This window comes from Xiphophorus couchianus, chromosome 22 (genome assembly GCF_001444195.1).
Source record: "Xiphophorus couchianus chromosome 22, X_couchianus-1.0, whole genome shotgun sequence".
Lineage (NCBI taxonomy): Eukaryota > Metazoa > Chordata > Actinopteri > Cyprinodontiformes > Poeciliidae > Xiphophorus > Xiphophorus couchianus.
This window is the reverse complement of record NC_040249.1, coordinates 2,799,920-2,817,175: the sequence shown is the minus strand read 5'-3', so window position 1 is coordinate 2,817,175 and position 17,256 is coordinate 2,799,920. Positions and strand designations below refer to the sequence as shown.

Sequence of the window (17,256 nt, the reverse complement as noted above, 5' to 3'; positions counted from 1 at the left end):
AGAGATCGGGCCAGAAATCTGGGTGTAGTGATGGATTCAGACCTAAACCTTCAGTGTCACATAAAGACAGTTACAAAGTCGGCCTTCTACCACCTGAAGAACATTTCCAAGAGTAGAGGACTAATGTCGCAGGGAGACCTAGTCAAACTCGTCCACGTGTTTATCTTTAGTGGCGCTGTTTACTGCAACAGTGTCTTCACAAGTCTGCTTAAAGAAAGGAAATAAATAAATCAAACGGCTACACCAGATCCAGAACACTGCTGCTCACGTTCTCACTAAAATCAGGAACATCACCCTCGTTTTAAACTAGTGGAGCTGTGGAGGCTCCACCAGTTTAAAACTCCACTACCAGCAGTGGAGGCTGGTAGTTTACAGCTCAAGTGATTTCCGGCAAGCTTCATACCGTCAAACTGGCGCATTACATGGCCAGACGTTAGCAACTGGGTAAGAGATAATATTTAAAAAAAAACAAACAAAAAAAAAAACTTAAGAGTTCACTCCAGTAAGCCATCGTTTCACAATAGCCGAGGGTCCAGACCAGGGGTGGGCAATCCTGGTCCTCGAGGGCCGGTGTCCTGCAAATCTTAGATGTCTCCCTGGTCCAACACACTTGAATCCAATAACTGAATCACCTCCTAAGTGCAGTCAAGTTCTCCAGAGTCCTGCTAATGACCTCATTATTTGACTCAGGTGTGCTGAAGTAGAGATGCATCTAAAAGTTGCAGGAGACTGGCCCTCGAGGCCTGGAGTTGCCCACCCCTGGTCCAGACTCACTATAAAAAGAAAAGCGTAGAACAAGGGACTGGTTTATAACCAGGCTAAAAACAAAGTCACCAGAAAATAGCCACAGAATGCTAAAGGAGTCACAACCACCACAATTCGTAACGCCATTTTAAAATTATAACTTATTAGCCAGCTGACATTCGCTTTTTTTTTTTAAACTACGCGATTACATCACTTGGTATTTGTAAATGACCTTTGACCTATGCCTACTGAACGGTTTTATCAAGCCGAGTTTGACCCTGTAGCAGGTCTTGTACCAAGCCAGTTTTGAACGTTTTTAGGCGATGTCGCGGTTGGCCCCCCCAGACGTGTCGGTACCAGTTCAAGGTTACGAGGGAAGTGCTGCGCGTCAGGGGATTAAAACAGAACCAGGCCGGAAGAGTCTGGGGTGAGATCTTTATTTCAGGCACGGAAAGAGTCTCTTCCTCTGATGGCGCCACTGCCTCCGCCACTGTTCCATTTCCTCTTCCTCCTTCTGGTCGCTGCACACACATCCCAGTCCTCCGTGGACGAGCCTCCGTCTCTCTCTCCACCGTCTGTGAGCGAGCGTAACGAATCCCTCCAAGCAGCCCGTCTGGCATCCGACAATTTAAGAAATTTAAATTAAAATCATTTAGGGGGGAAACTTCCACACCTTCAAACAGGCATAGAAATTGTGAAGAGACCCACACAGCCATCATTATAAATCACTTTTATTTAAATCAGCGTTAGGCAGTTATGCTATGAACGACAGGAAAATAAAAACAAAAAACTGACAAAAAAGAAAGACGTTAAAACATGAGATCCAGTCAACAATAACTGCACTTGGCACTGGATAAGACGTTCATGGAAAGAGGGGAAGAAAAAAAAAAAATAATAATAATAAAGGTACACATTTTTCATACCCGAAATAGAAGTGCCTCCAGTAACACGTCAAACCGCTGGAGCCTGGAGAACTTAAATACGTTTTCTTTTTCTAGGATAGTGGGATATTTTCCAACCATTTGGATCTGAGAGACAAAATGCTGCGACGCGGCGGTGACCACTCATATCCATTCGAAATTTACATCTAAAGAGAAGGTAGAAATTAACAAATACTCACTCCTTCCCACTTCTTATTAACCATGATTCCCCTCCCACAGCTAACTAACTAACTAACTAACCCCAAACGTACCGTCACAAACTCTCCGTCAAGCTTAGAGGCTTTTACTTTTTCCGTCCCTTTATGAATCAACCATTAATTTCTTTCATAAAAAAAAAAAAAAAAAAAAAAAAAACCTAAGTAAAAAAGCGCAAAAATGTGTGTCACTCTGTGCAATCCATTTCCAATGGCTGAATGCACAACACCAGGAGGAAAATAATGAAAAAAAAGCAAACAAAAAAAACCCAGTAATGTAGAACTTAAGAATGCAGCCACAGAAGAGCAGAGCCATAACCCCTTACCCAGAAAACATACGTCATATCATTTATATATATATATAAAAAAAAGAGAAGGAAAAGAAAAAAAAAAACACCAAAAAAATGTGATCAGTTCGCGCTCGCCTATAACAGATGCTGAAAGCGGCCGTGGCTGTTTGTGATGGGCTGTGAATGCGACGTTATGAGTTTGAGACTTTGCATCGTTTTAATCCTCCTAAAAGGCCTGAAGCTGGTGGATTGAACCCGTCTATCAGGTGAGCATCTCCACCGTGAAAAAAAAAAACAAAAACAGAAAAAAACTGTAAATATAAAACATTTCAGCTGCTTCGCGGGGTTGTGGGAGGATTCCCAGACAAGTTTGGAGCCAATCCTCGAACAGGAGAGAAGAAAGGAAAGGAGGGAGGAGGAGAGGAGAGGAGCGGGAAGAGAGAGAGGTGAACTCTTGATACTTTCAGGTGTTTGAGGAAAATTCAAGAGCAGCCAATGCTTCTAGGAAAAAGGAAAAAAAAAAAAAAGAGAGAGGGATAAATAGATATAAACTCTGCTATATGGGCGAATGGAGGAAATGTGTTTGTGAATCTGTGTTTTCAGGTGTGCGGCTGTTCTGTCCGTCCCGGTGCTTTATCTGACGGTGACTCCGAGTTTTTCCAGCACGCGGACTCCTTTCTCCTGGTACTCCTCCCGGGTCAGCCAGAAGTTGTCCTTGTCCTTCATGATGTCGGCCAGCACCGCTCCACCCAGGAACACCATGTGCTTTCGCCTGGGAGGATCCTCAATCCGGATCTTAAATTTCTGCACGACAAGGGGGAACGCAGGGGGAGTTATAATAAGTTTACAACACAACAGCGTGTTCCCCCAGTGAAGGCCTTCGTGGTTTCTCTGATCCGCGGGGCGAGGGAGATTGGGATCAGAAAAACCCGACCGGCCTCTGCCGTGGATGAAGATACGGTTTTGTTCCCAGGATCAGGATTTGTGCCACGAAATGAGTAGCAACCATGATTAAAATCAAGCTAATTTGCGTTTCCAGACTCAACGTTTTTATAGTACGACCTTCAAGTTCCTCTCAGTTTATCTTCTCGCAATCCCGTTCCTAAACCCAGCAGTAAAAACACTAGTCAAGAGTTCCTACACATCTTTTTCCCTCCCATTCCTAAATTCCATATTTTTTCACACTCAAATTTTCTGAATTATCTTCAAGTTCTGGGAATATACAGCAGAAAAAGAATTGCTACATAAACTGACTGAGAGAGAGATGGATAAATCGAAAGATGGATAGATGAAGAGACAGAAAACTGATATCTTTTCATAAACAGTACAGACCAAAGGTTTGGACACACCTTCTAATTCAATGGGTTTTCTTTATTTTCATGACTATTTATAAGGCAAGAAATCCCACTTATTAACCTGACAGGGCAGGTTGACCTATGAAGTGAAAACCATTTCAGGTGACGACCTCTTGAAGCTCATCAAGAAAATGCAGAGTGTGTGCAAAGCAGTAATCACAGCAAAAGGTTGCTACTTTGAAGAAACTAGAATATAAGGGCTATTTTCAGTTGTTTTACACTTTTTTGTTTAGTGCATATTTCCACATGTTATTCATAGTTTTGATGCCTTCAGTGTGAATCTACAATGTCAATAGTCATGAAAATAAAGGAAACTCATTGAATTAAAAGGTGTGTCCAAACTTTTGGTCTGTACTGTACATAAAAAAAAAAAAAAACAGGTTTGGTTGGAGCAACCTTTGTATCTTGAAATTTCTCCATTTTCATATTTAAAATTTCACAAATGACCTAAACTAAAGCAGCTTTTAAAACACAAAATAGGACAAAAATAAAAAAACAAAAAAGTTATACATTACAAAAAAAATGTGGCAACACCCTGAACATTTCCTGAACATTTATGCATTGACTTCACAAGAGTAGTGACACTTCATATTCAAAATAAATAAATAAATAAATAAAAAAATACGTTGAAGCAGCAAACCACAAAAGTATTTTTTTTTTATTTGGCTACGGGGAGACACATAAGCTCCAAGCATAATATTTATATAAGTTATTACCTTGTAAATTTTATTTGGTGCATGGCACGTCAGTTTCAACATTAAATCCTGCAGACTGCAGTGCTAATGACGCTTTCTGGAGTCGGTTTTTATACAATGAAAAGTGTTCATAATGTTTTCCTTCCTCCTCGTTGGTTCATTTCCTGGGAAATGTTTCAAAGCCTAATGCGACGCGAACGAGCGGACCGAAACGATCTGAAACACAGATGCTTTGTAGAGTTATTGCACATCAAATCTAGTTGGTGTGTAAAACGTGTCAGGAGCTTCCTGACATTGAAGGTCAGATTGAGATCATGTCAGTCAGATTATGAAAGATTAAAAGACTCCAAAACACTGGAGAAACACCCCAGTTTCCTCTCAATGGGGTGAAAAGCAAAGCTGTCGTCTTTTGGTCAGAGCAAAACTGAACGGAATCTATAGTTTACAACTCAAAATACGGTTGTGCTTTTTTTGGGGGGGGGGGAACAAGATTTTTCTATATTTTCTGAGAAACATCCAGATTCTTTCTGTATCTCCTATAATATGACGGAAATTTCAGTGAGGCTATTTCAATCTTTATTCTTCACAAATTGTTAATGTAACATTTTTATCTTGACTTAGTTCAGTTTTTGTTCCAGTTTTCTAATTACCGTTTCACACGTGCAAGACTGAAAATTTTCTATTTAAAAAAAAAATGGTTTTTTTAAAAAAATTATTTTTCTTTAACTTTATTTTTTTATTTCCTGAGACTGGCTCAAAAGGTAAATTTCTTTAATATTTATTTTAAGACCAATATTACGAAATTCGCTATTGTTTGAGCTACTATTTTATTCTTATTTAACAGTCAAATATCTTAATTGGTTTTTGTTGTGTTTGTAATTTTTGTTTGTCTCTTTTGTAAATGAGATTTTGGATCTCAATAAGAAGCTGTATAAAAAGTAAAAAAATTAAAGATAAAAGCTGTCATTTATTTTTATTGTTCTGATAGTTAAATAAGGAATACTTTTTTTAAAAAAACCACACAATTTCTAACTTTCTCCAGAAAATCTCAGATAAAACAAAAAGCATATATTTTAATAGTGTATGGCATACAAGAGGTACCACTAATACAAATCTTAGCACTAAGTGAATAAATAAATAAGAATACAGGACACTGATTATCCAAGGTTACTTTCTCCTCATTTCAAGATCATTTAATGACCCAACTAAACTTTCTGTTTTCTGATTTGTCAAAACTCAAGGCAGATGTTATTGGGGTTTTTTTTTTTTACTGTGACAATGTGGTTTTCTTCATTTCATTGCTCATATTAAAGGATATAAATCAAACTGCTGTAAAATATAGGACTGGATTAGGACAGTAAAGTGAAACTCAGGAATCACAAAGATGATTCCTACGGGTACAAAGATGAAAGTCTTTTTCACTTTTGGCACCACCTGGTGGTTGGTTACGCACACTGCATCAAAAATACTAAATCTTAATCTGTTTTGCAAACTTCAGGGAGATAAAATAGTCGGAGTTCTTTTTTTTTTAAGTGGTTAAAAGAAACACCTAAATATTTTCCCACTTGTTTTAAGCTAGAGTAACACTAATCTGATCTCCGGATGTTTAAATTCAGAGAATAAAAGCTGAAACCTAAAAGTTACATTTCCTTTAAAAAGTTAAGTGTTTGCAACTCAACTGATTGTGATATAAAATCATTGCAGTGGGTTCTCTTTCTGCCACGCTGTTAGCCACATCCAGACAGTTTTAGGTCACACAGTCAGTTTAAGGGAAAGATGTGAGGGTTGGTCTCTCACCGAAAGTTTGTCCACGTCTCCCTTGAGCACGCGCTCCAAGTACAGCTGCTTCAGTTCCCTCTCCAGTCGGGACGGCAGCCCTGGGTACATGGTGGATCCTCCCGACAACACGATGTGTTTGTAGAACTCGGGCCTGACCAGAGGGAAGATGGAGGACAGTGAATGAGACTTGAGAACCCATCGTCCTCGGGCGCGTTTAGCCTTAAAGTCTTAAAACATTCAAGATTCACTTCAAACACAAATTGATATCCTCTCAGTGACCACATCATTGGTTTAAAAAAAAGGAAGATACTGACTTTACCTGACAGGTTTTTGTTTTTTTTTTATATTTCAAATATAGATCAAGAGATCTAGGTTACTATGGCGTATTGGACTCTTGGGTCTCACCTGGTGTCTATGTCAGCGGCCTGGATGGTGTTGAAGAGGAGTTCGGCTACTCCGACGCCCTCCACGTTGATGAGGTGGGGCTGGAACAGAGCCTCAGGGGCCTCAAAGCGCTCTCCTCCCACCTTGATCACACGGCCATCTGGCAGCTGGAAACGTGTGGGAGGGAATGAGATGAAAAGAGGAGAGTTTGGTACAGCGCCTTGGGGTGCTATTCCAGGTTAAGAAAGGTACAATACTACCGAAATGGTTCTGAACAAAGTAGAACCTTCCCCACACAACTTGTAAATACTGTTTTCCCTAATATGGACATCAACATTCTCTAATGAGTGCAGATAATGAGCAGCCACAGAAACTGAGGACTCTAAGCCATGTTGAGCCAATGTGTTCAAGTGTTAGAAAAAAAAGAAAAAAAAAGGCTTCATTGAGTAGAGAGCAGTGGGAGGAAGTGGAGCCCAGCCGCTGCCACAAAGTGGCTGCACAGGAAATGATGTCACGCACAGTTCAGCAGCCCTTCGGCCACAGTCACATTGCCCTCCTTGTTTCGGTGCGCCTTGCACGCCGACTCGCCTACACCAACCATAACACACACACACACGGTCACAGTGAGCGCCGAGACACAACATGTGCTCAAAAAGGCGTGCAGGAACACAGACGTTTAGATTCTGCGGTTCCCCTTCCAGAGGGGGAAAAAGAACCTCGGAAAGAAAAGCAAGGCTGATGGCGGAGAGCTGCACGCCCAGATGTTTGAGACCCAGAGAAAATAGCACTACCCGGCCATTAGGCAGCCAACTACGGCCATGTGGCAGTGCTGATATTTTAATAACCCACCAGTTTTGGTACTTCATAAGGAACCCTTTGAGAAGATTTCTTTGATTATGATGCGCTATGTGGCAACGTGAAGCTTCAGCTCGTGTGTAGTGTATGCAAAGAAGTAATTTTAGATTAAATAAAGTAAACTCGACGTTGATGTTCCCCTCCCCAAGAGGTGCGTTTTCACTGGCAGAGATACCTCAGGCCTGGAGAATGCAGATGTTCCAGTTTGTCATTTTTGTTTTACAAGTGACTGAAAATCTGTATGCAAGTTCTATTGTAGACACCTGGAGGTGGGCGACCCATCTGTCTTAAAAATGTAGATCCACACAGACAGTTAGATGTTGTCTACTATTAAAGTGAAAAGTTTTTCTACAGTTTACTCTTTCTTTTTTTTTAACCATTTTAGATATCAAATGAAATCCAATTGTAAGTTTTATGTAGATTTTTGTGTGTGTTCTCATATCCTTGTTGTTCCCTTTTTTATGACCCCAGTTCCACATTTTCAGATATTTTATTTTAGCCGTCCAATGATTACTATTATTTCATTAACTTATGATGGTGTGACTGCAGACTATGTTTGTTCTTTAGTTTTAACTTCTCCGAATTAATCTGAGTATAAGAAAAGTTCCCTATAGGGAAAATCTTATTCATAGAGAGACACTGAATATAGAAAACTGAGTTGGGCAATAACTTTCACACAAGCAAAACAACAACAAAAAAACTTTCAAACCAAATCTATTCAGTGGAGCTGAAATTCCAGCAGAATTAAATAACGTAGAATTGTGAGCAGGCAGTACAAGCACAAATATTTTAAAGCAATTTGCTTAAGAACGTTTGTAGCGGTTGAATATGAGGAATGCAACTCGTGTATTGAATAAAGAAAATAAGTGGTGCAATTTCTCAACACAGCACTTCCTTTTCTCCATATATAGAAGTGAACCAGCTGAACCAGAAGTTAGCCCTTTTTAACCAATGCAGGCCATTGGTTACACAATAAGGTCTGTGAAACACACCTTCAACTCCATTTCAGGAGTCTATCAAGTGACATCACAAAGGAGGTTATACCAACTGTACAGAAATCATAAACAAGTGTAGATGTACCGTATACGACTCCACCAAAACAGTGGTCTCCAGAGCCAGCTTCTGCTCCTGCTCGATGTTGTAGCCCACGTAGCACAGCTTCTCCTTCATCATGCGAACCGTCTCAAAGTCTGCGGAATGGTTGAAGGCGTAGCCTCTCAACAACAGCAGCTAAATCCAGAGAAAGAAACAGGAAAAGAAAATAGGGAGATGGAAGCTGGATTAGATCAAATCTGGGCAGCTGAGCCATCTTTTTCGTCTTCCTTAGAGACCGTATACCTTTATGAGGTAGCGGGTGATGTCCCTGCCTGCGATGTCCAGACGTCGTGTCAGGTGGGGCAGACTGAAACCCTCGTACACTGGACAGATGTGTGTCACACCGTCGCCCGAGTCCACCACCACACCAGTCAGAAGGCCTGACACAAGCAAGCAGGGCAGGTTATTATTTATTCCCCGAGTAAATGTTGATCAGACAAGGGCATTATGACGAAGGGGAACAGACTTCCTGAGTGGAGGAACAAAAAACACTAAATCATAGCAGCATCTTATTTATCGGGATTCATGCAAATGAACTAAACCTCCAAAAGCATTTTAAGATTATGCAGGGAAAGGTTGAAATCTTACAGCAAAAACATTACATACAAGTTAAGTTGCTCTACAACATTCTCATATATGGATTGTGCATACATGTGGCGTGTTACAAGCCAAGAGCTGCACCAATCAACTGGTTGGAGACAAAAATAGGACAAACAGGGCTTATGTGGGCAGTAGCCCAGGGCGGCATATTTCTGGGAGACCCAATGATTTATTTATTTTTTCCTCACATATGTGTGTTTTTCAAATGTACTTTATAATAAAACTCATTAGCAGGTGAGTTTTACTATTATTTTGGAGATTTTTTTCTGAATATCAACAATATTGAAGTATTTGAAAGTTATGAAGTTATCATAGATTTTTTGGAAACAATATGGAACTATTTGGACAGGGGACATATTAAACCTACAATGTATCAATTCATACCTACTGATATATAGGACTATGTATTAATGTACTACAATTTAATAGAATTTTTCTGTAGTGGGCGGGGCATCAAAACTGGCTCCAGTCCATCCTTGTAAATCCATATTTATGTACTTGGATTAACTATTGAACTTGGGTCAATTCAGATACGGGGTGGAGACGTATACTCTGATGATAAAATTAGAATAATCTTGACATTCTTTCCATTTGCCATTGAACCCAACACTTTTATATATATTGACCAGGAAAAGCCTGATCAACTCTAAAAGCTAACCTGGTTTATATATGCTCCTCTGGAAAAATATAAGATTTATAACTAGACCAACAATTACACTGGTTGAAAAGCAACGATTAAAATGTACACATCTAGTCCTGAGGCAAACCTGGAAAATCTGATGAGTGGAAGATAATCATTTATTATAAACAGCTCAACTGTTGCCAGTTGACTCAAAAATTAAAAAAGTTGAAGGAGGACCACGTATTGGAATGAGTGTGGGAAAATATCTCTTTCACTGTATGAAACTCCACCCATTAGAGTGCAGGAGACCTCATCAAACTCTAAAACTGTTCATCACACTTGTTAGTGTAATGATAATAGGTGATGCTTTTATAGCCAACACTGGTCATGTATGCCTTAAATGAAAGGAGAGGACATAGGGGAAGTCTAAAACGGGAACAAATCAAATCAACTATAGGCTTTTCTAACAGTTTGTCATTTAAAAGACTCATTGTTTAAGATCCAATTTTTAAGCAAGAATTAAGATTTTTGTTAAATAGACAAAATCTTCTTAAAGTTGTCTTATAACAGCAATTAGCACAGCTGGGTTTACTAAAACTAAAGTCTCCAATAAAATATGAATTCTTATCTTAACTCTATTTCTAAAAGTCAGCCTTTAGGAAAACTCAGCCATTACAGGCTGAGATTAGAAAGATAAAACAGGCTCGCTTCTCTACTTTAGTCAGTTTTCTAGTCATTTGCTGAATGTCTGACGTGGCGTAGAAAACAGTTTCCCCCTAAAAGAGCCCTCAAATTTCAGCTACCTGTCAACTTCTGGGTGTATCTCTAAAAAACATTATTTATTTAGTTCAGCAGAAATATGGGAGTGAAATATTGTTGAACAAGGAAGAAAAGGCATCATGTCAGACAGTAATCGTTTGATTAAACCAGGGGACTCCAACCTGCGGCTCCGGAGCCTTCTACAACAGCTCTTAATAACTTTGGACAAAACAAATAGCAGGGCGTTTCTTATTGAATAACTGCAATGAATTTCTTGAACAAAGTGACTCAAAAAATACTATTGGTACCTGTAAAGATGGATTTCTTATCATTAGGGTTTAAAAAAAATAAACACATTTCCACAAATATTGATTTCAAATAAGGAAATGTGTCCATCATCTATTAGCAACATGTAGATGTGTTTTTATTATTTCAAAACCTAAAGACAGAATTGAAATAGTGAATCATTAATAAAAACGACAAACTACCTAAAAACAGGCTAAATATTGACCAAACGTTATGAAAGTTGTCTTTTCTTAAAAAAAGATCATGCAACAACTGTGGCTCTAAACCAGTTTTATTCAGCTGGACTGAAAGTAAAAAATGGCTCTTTGGGTCGTAAAAGTTACAGATTGATGGTATAAACCTTGCATGAAAACTCTTACCCTGGGCATACAGAGTCAGGACAGCCTGGATAGCGATGTAGACTCCAGCAAACTGGTAGGTCTCAAACATCACCTGTGTGGAGGATGAACAAATGTATCGGTTTGATAAGAAAAAGCTAGCGGCACATGCAAACATTAGTTTTTAAGACATGATTTACAAGACTTATATTGGCGTCACTTCTGCAAAGCTTTTAATACATTGCGTCCTCCGTGACAGCTTGTTTAACTCAATCAATCGGGCAAAGTAATCCACTCCAAAACAAGACACTGTACCTCGATGATTTTCTCCCGGTTTTTGGTGGGGTTCATGGGGGGTTCGGTCAGCAGGATCTTGCAGTTGCGAGACTCGATGTTGAGCTTCTCCGGGCCGAAGGTGTAGTCCCAAAGGTGCTTCATGTCATCCCAGTTCCGGACGATGCCGTTCTCCATGGGGTAGTTCACCTCCAGCATGGAGCGCAGCTCGCTGGCCTCGTCTCCCACCATCAAGTCCTGGAGGAAGAGGTCAGCAGAGACGAAAACTGTTGGAATTCAGCTCATGAAGCTCCTTATTTGGATCGCCTGGTGTCACTCAGGCAAGTTGAAAACCAATGCAGTAATAGGGCTGAAACGATTAATCAAACTGAGCGCGATTAAGTGTATTAATCGCAATTAATAGATTATTGAAATAATCGCCAACTAATTTAGTAATCAACTAATCGCTCGGCGGCATATACGGACTCTAAAAATGACTAAAATTTGCTTAAAAAAAACACCACAGTCAGAGAGACAATTAAGCCAAAACTGTACAAAAAGGTAAACATTGTTGCATTTAAGATGACGCCTTCATTGTAAATATGTTCTACCCAGAACTGATCAAGTGGCATTTTTAGCTTCACCTGGTTCAAATTCTAGAGAGAAAATATATTAAGCACATTTATCCAAAAGCACAAACAGATTAGTTGACGGTACTTTTTTTTTTAACTGCAGATGCATCCTTTGCTAGAAATGATCAAGTGTTCACTAAAGGAATGCTTTGTTATTGCATTTTAGGAAGTAAAATGTGAATTTTCTTATTTAAAAAAAGAAATTGAATTGTTGATTTGTACCTGTTTAATGCATTTCTAATAGGGTTTTAAAAAAGCTTAAGTGACTAAGTGAAAATTCTGAAAATTCTTAAAATTTGATTGATCAATAGAATAATCGATTACTAAAATAAATCTCTGTTGCAGCCCTATACAGTAACTTTATTACATTCGTCTCCTCCTTGTTGACTAAAGCTTATACATCTTGCGCCATCTGTCTACTGGCACACATATGTATTCCTGTAGCCTTTCAGCTTGGGACTCTGTTACCCAGCATGCACTACAAGGCATCATTTTTCCATGCATTTACACCTGGAACCACTTCCCCTCGGCAATAGCAAACCACCCCTCGACCCCCACATCCAACCATCCACATGCAAAGTCATTTGGCAATGTACACAGCTGCCGGGTTAGAACGCGGCGTTAGCCACACAGTCAAGCATCTCACGTTCCGCTTGGAGACATCAAAAGCCGACAAAGCAGCCATTTTATGGGTTCATCCTGTGTGCTTTGGCATCAGCAAAGTACCAGTCGCAGGCATCGCCTCGATGTGGTCTTAAAAGAAAACCAGATGTCCTCTCATCTCAGACTCCCAGCTGTCTGCCATGTGTCCTCGAGTGAGGACACTTCTGCTCCTGACTGGACGTCGCGTTAAAATGCCTACAGTTCCAACAAACACATAGACGGCGAGAACCGAGAGCTTAAGCTGACATTTCAATTTCTCTCCCGCTTAAAGCGGCGGCAGGGTTGAGGTGGGCGTTTTGGCTGTCAGGGCGCACGACAAAATCAGCGGCTCTAAAAATGGAAACGGTCCAAAATCTCTTTTAGCGCTCCATCGATAACAGCTGGCCTCTGATTCATCGCAAGCATTTCTGCCAACGCGCTCAGCCTGCAGAAGGGAGTACATTAACAAAATGATGGATGTCTTCCTTATTCCCTGCCACTAACTTGGCCCAAACACACACACAAAAGAAGAAATCAGCAAACAAATTAGGTGTTACTTTTTTTTTTTTTTTCAAAGAAAAGAAACCAGGTTCCTCATTTTCAGTTTGAGCATGACATTTAAAAACCATCGGCAGCAGGCAAGAACAGAACTCCCACAACAACCTGAACTTACCATCTTCTGGGAATTCTACGTCACCGAGGGAGAACGAACGTGGAGAAAAAGCAAAACAGGTGGAAAGAAAACACAAAGGACAAATGAAGGAAAACAAACAGGAAGAAAAGTCGAGACATGTGCCAATACGAACCCTCTGCTGTCTTCAAACTGATTACCTCTTAACTTACAACACCTGATATCTAAAACTGATTTACAGGTGGGGGTTTTCACACACACTGTGTTCTTTTACTTAGAATTTTAAGGGATATATTAAGGAAGAAGGGAAAAAAAAAAAAAGATTTTGATCAGATAAACCACTTCGTACCTTGATCTCAATGTTTCCCACTTTGGCTGTGGAGCGGATGATGGGCCTCCCAACAAGCGCAGGGAAGATGTGCTCTGGGAAGTTGGAGCCTGCATAGCCGCACTTGACAAACTGCAAGAGGCAGAAAGTGACCAGAGGAAAGAGGAAGTGATCAGCAGACACATTCAAGCGCTTCAGACATATACCTATACATCTGGCGCATGAAGCCAAAACCTTTACAATTTTTTGATTTCTTGCATTAAATATCCAAGAGAAATTTGTGGACTGCACCTCCAAGGCTATAAGGTTTTGAAATTGCAATTTTCATGCAAATTAAAGTTAACTGAATGGGAAGGGACTGACGTTTCAAAGAACTAAAAGCTGCCTACACTTTTCAAATGACGGTAAAATTATTGGTTTGGGGAGATGTTTTTTTTTAATCATTAAAAACAAAGTCATCACAATATAAATATGTGGATTATCACAATCACAAAGGACCTTTTGGGTATAATATTTGGTATTCCACAAAATTTTAGGTTCCAACCACTCAAATCATGTGAGCTATCACTATATTTAGTAAGTTGGATAAGCTTTCAATGTACTTTATGGCCCCACTTTGTGATCTTCATGACCAAGATGCTAAAGATCAAGTTCCTAGTTGATCATTGTTTCAATCAAAAATAAGAAACATAATTTATATCACAATGTTCATGATAAATACTGCAATTTCATATTTTCCTAACATTAAGCAGCTTTAGTAAAGGCAGTGAAAAATGTGGCATTTTTTTACATGAACTCTTCATACGATGAAACTCATATGCCAAACAAGACCCAGTGACACAAAATAAAATTGTTGAATCCATAATCTTGCCCTTTAAAATTAAATTTGCAACTTTACCCCATCAGTACCATGATCAAATATTTAAAACAATTTAGTAACAACTATCTTCATGGTTTCTTGTTGCAACATTTAGCTTCTGTGCACAAAGCACTCGTTTCAGTTGTGTAATAGAGTCAATAATGGACAAAAAAAAGAACTGTTCACGCTTTAATCTTCTCAAATAAGAACACAATATTTAAGTAGAGTAATTAGTTCAACCCTCCTTTACCAGCTTCAGGGAAAAGCTAAGATTTTAAAATAAGGTCATTTCTTGTGTTGATTTACAACTCTCTGCATCGGCAGCTTTAAAAAAAACAACAATTCAGTCATCTCACACTGAACTCAGATCTGACACATTCTGTGTCTCTGAATATGAGCCTGTGACATAAGCGCCTGTGGTTTAGTCTCTTCTCGCTTCCTCTTGACTTCTCTATTCAACTCTGACATATGGCTGGTTTTTTCTTCCTCTCTCCCTCTTTGCTGGCTTCACACAGAGCTATTGAAAAGTTCACATCCGAAAAAAGCCTTATTAGTCAGTAACGCGCTGAGCCAACATCCTCCTCGACTGCTGACGGTGTTTAGATAAGGAAGTCCCTGCAACTCCAGATGAGGCAGAGGTACCTGTGTGTGCAGTGAGCACGCTCCTGAGTTTCGGCAAAGCCGAGTGCGTTGTGCATGTGAAGAGGTAGAAAATACACCAAAATCAGCTCAGCTGTGGTGACACAAAAAGTAAAACTTTTATATAAATTTGATACATTGCAATATGCTTGAAAGATTTTTGTAATATGATACTTTTATTCAAGCATTTGTGTCATTTTCCAAGCTGGGATGGAGAATGTAGATTTAGTTTTTGAACCAGTTAAACTTCTTTTTTTTTTTTTTTTGGCAAATGCCACTATCTGATCTACTACCTTATCTTTTTTTTCTCCCTTTAAATTAAAAGTAAAGTTGGAAAATTTGTTGCAGGTTCTATGATTTAAAAAAAAATTGCTTTGAACGCAACGAAAATGAAGGAACTACTACTGGGTATCAAAGCATTTATAGTCAGACTACTTGATTTTTAAAGATTTTATTTGACCTGTAAATTACCGATCAGAGTATTGTTGAAATATTGGCTGATTTCGACCTCTGGCCTTCTCACTGGTGCATCTTCAATTCATCAGTGGTTTACAAATGCACAATCATAACTATCATGTAATTAAGCAACCAAAGATGTCAGCTGGAATGTAATAAAAAAATGTCTTTATCAGTTAGTTGGGATGATCGCCATACTTTGTTGATAAATGGTAGATATAATTGTGGTTGTGTCGGTGTGTACAGCAATAAATTTAAATGCATCAAAAACAAAACTGATCAAGGTCTAAGGGTAATAAATGGATTGTCACAATTTTCTGCCTTTAAAACAACAAAGATTTTAATGTGTGTAAATATAAAGCAATTAGGAGGAAATGGCAAAAATGCGCCTTAAGATTGACATATTTATTGGCTAATGAAAACCCAACACTGGTCGACCGCTGTGACAATTTTATGGTTTTAATGTTTGATGGTAGTTTTCCACAAAAGCGAAGGCTCGTATGTTAGCATTTCCTGTATCCTGCGACTTCCTAAAATGCTTGTCAACAGCAATGGACCTAACAATGTTTTTAAAAAGTGTGAAACGCGGTTAATACATGACTGCATTTGTGTGTTTTTCACCCAGTCTAGCCGCCGCCAGGTAATATTTTTTGGGGGGGCGAAGTCGCTGCAAAGACCATACAGGAGGTTCCTCTATTCACCTGACACGGCCTAGCTAGCCTTCCACCTAGCTGTTGATGGCAATTTATACCCCAAAAAATCATTCGTTTAAAATTTTAAGCAAACCAAATGAATAGCAAAAATGATGAAACTGCAAATCACGAGCTTTTGTCGGGTAAATCTCTATAAACCCCCGACGCTGCTAGCAGACAGCCAGCTGTTTAACCTGACAGGCTACTTAGCTAGCAGCTTTAGCTCAGCTACCGTTCGTTACGATGAACAGTTCCCGTTTGTCGCGATTTTAAACAACACGAGAGCTTCAGCCACAGCGACGACTTCAGCTCTAAACCTGACCACTGTAGAAACCCAGAGAGGTGTTTCCGAGGCGATTTCGGATGAATGAAAATTTGCTGAAAACGAAGCTACACGCCCAGTTCAGGCTAGCTAGCTTCAGACGCTGACAGCCCCACTTCCTGTTTCAGCAAATTGTTCGACATTTCGGCTCCGTCTAAAGCGAGGTGCAGCTCGGTGAAGCAGCGAGCCGAAAACACAAACCTACCCCGGTTCCATTGTCACAGACCACTACTTTCCTTCCCTGGCTGTCCATTGTGTAAAAGCCCAGTTGCCGCTGAACCCTCCTCAACTTTCTTCGGCAAGCCGGAAGGAAGACACAGCAGCCCGGCCAAGAAGAGGAAGGGAAGGGTGCTCATCCGGTATGTGACGGAGGCGCTAAAATCAATGGTTACTCCCTCTGAGATTGTTAGGTTTTCGACATAAAATGCGTTCATAACCTTATTACATCACCGCGTAGAAGTCTTTTAAGTTTTTTTATTTTAATGTCAAAGTGTTATTTTTCGTTATTTGAGTTCGAGACATATTTTATGCTTGAGCTGTCCTATCAAGATGATTCTCTGATTCACAGTCGCAACTATGGAGGCCAGCAAATGCCAAGAAATCATTAATAAAACCGTGCATTTGTTCCATCTAATATTTAAATGTTTTTACATGAGTTGCATTAGTATCACTTTAGAAGCCACTTATGTTCACGTTTACAAAAAAAAAAATGAAGTTTGTGTTTTGTTTTTTAAGTACTGCTACTTGTTGCTTTCTCCTTCTCTTTGAGGTCACACTGTCATATGTTGCCATGGAAGTGACTCTACTTACTAAGCAAAATGATGTTGGTTCAGACAGCCTACAATA

At 39.5% G+C, this 17,256-nt stretch overlaps 1 protein-coding gene across 1 annotated transcript; it reads right to left on the bottom strand.

The window, feature by feature from the left end:
• Positions 1-1,459: 1,459 nt before the first annotated feature.
• On the bottom strand, positions 1,460-16,767 carry actr2b (actin related protein 2b). Its single transcript, XM_028007252.1, has 9 exons — positions 16,616-16,767; positions 13,464-13,574; positions 11,252-11,467; positions 10,979-11,051; positions 8,576-8,712; positions 8,318-8,467; positions 6,404-6,549; positions 6,017-6,149; positions 1,460-2,973 (listed from the first exon to the last, which is right to left on the bottom strand). Exons 1-9 carry the CDS (start codon positions 16,661-16,663, stop codon positions 2,803-2,805), a joined length of 1,185 nt encoding a protein of 394 aa, XP_027863053.1. The 5' UTR covers positions 16,664-16,767; the 3' UTR covers positions 1,460-2,802.
• Between the last annotated feature and the right edge of the window lie 489 nt (positions 16,768-17,256).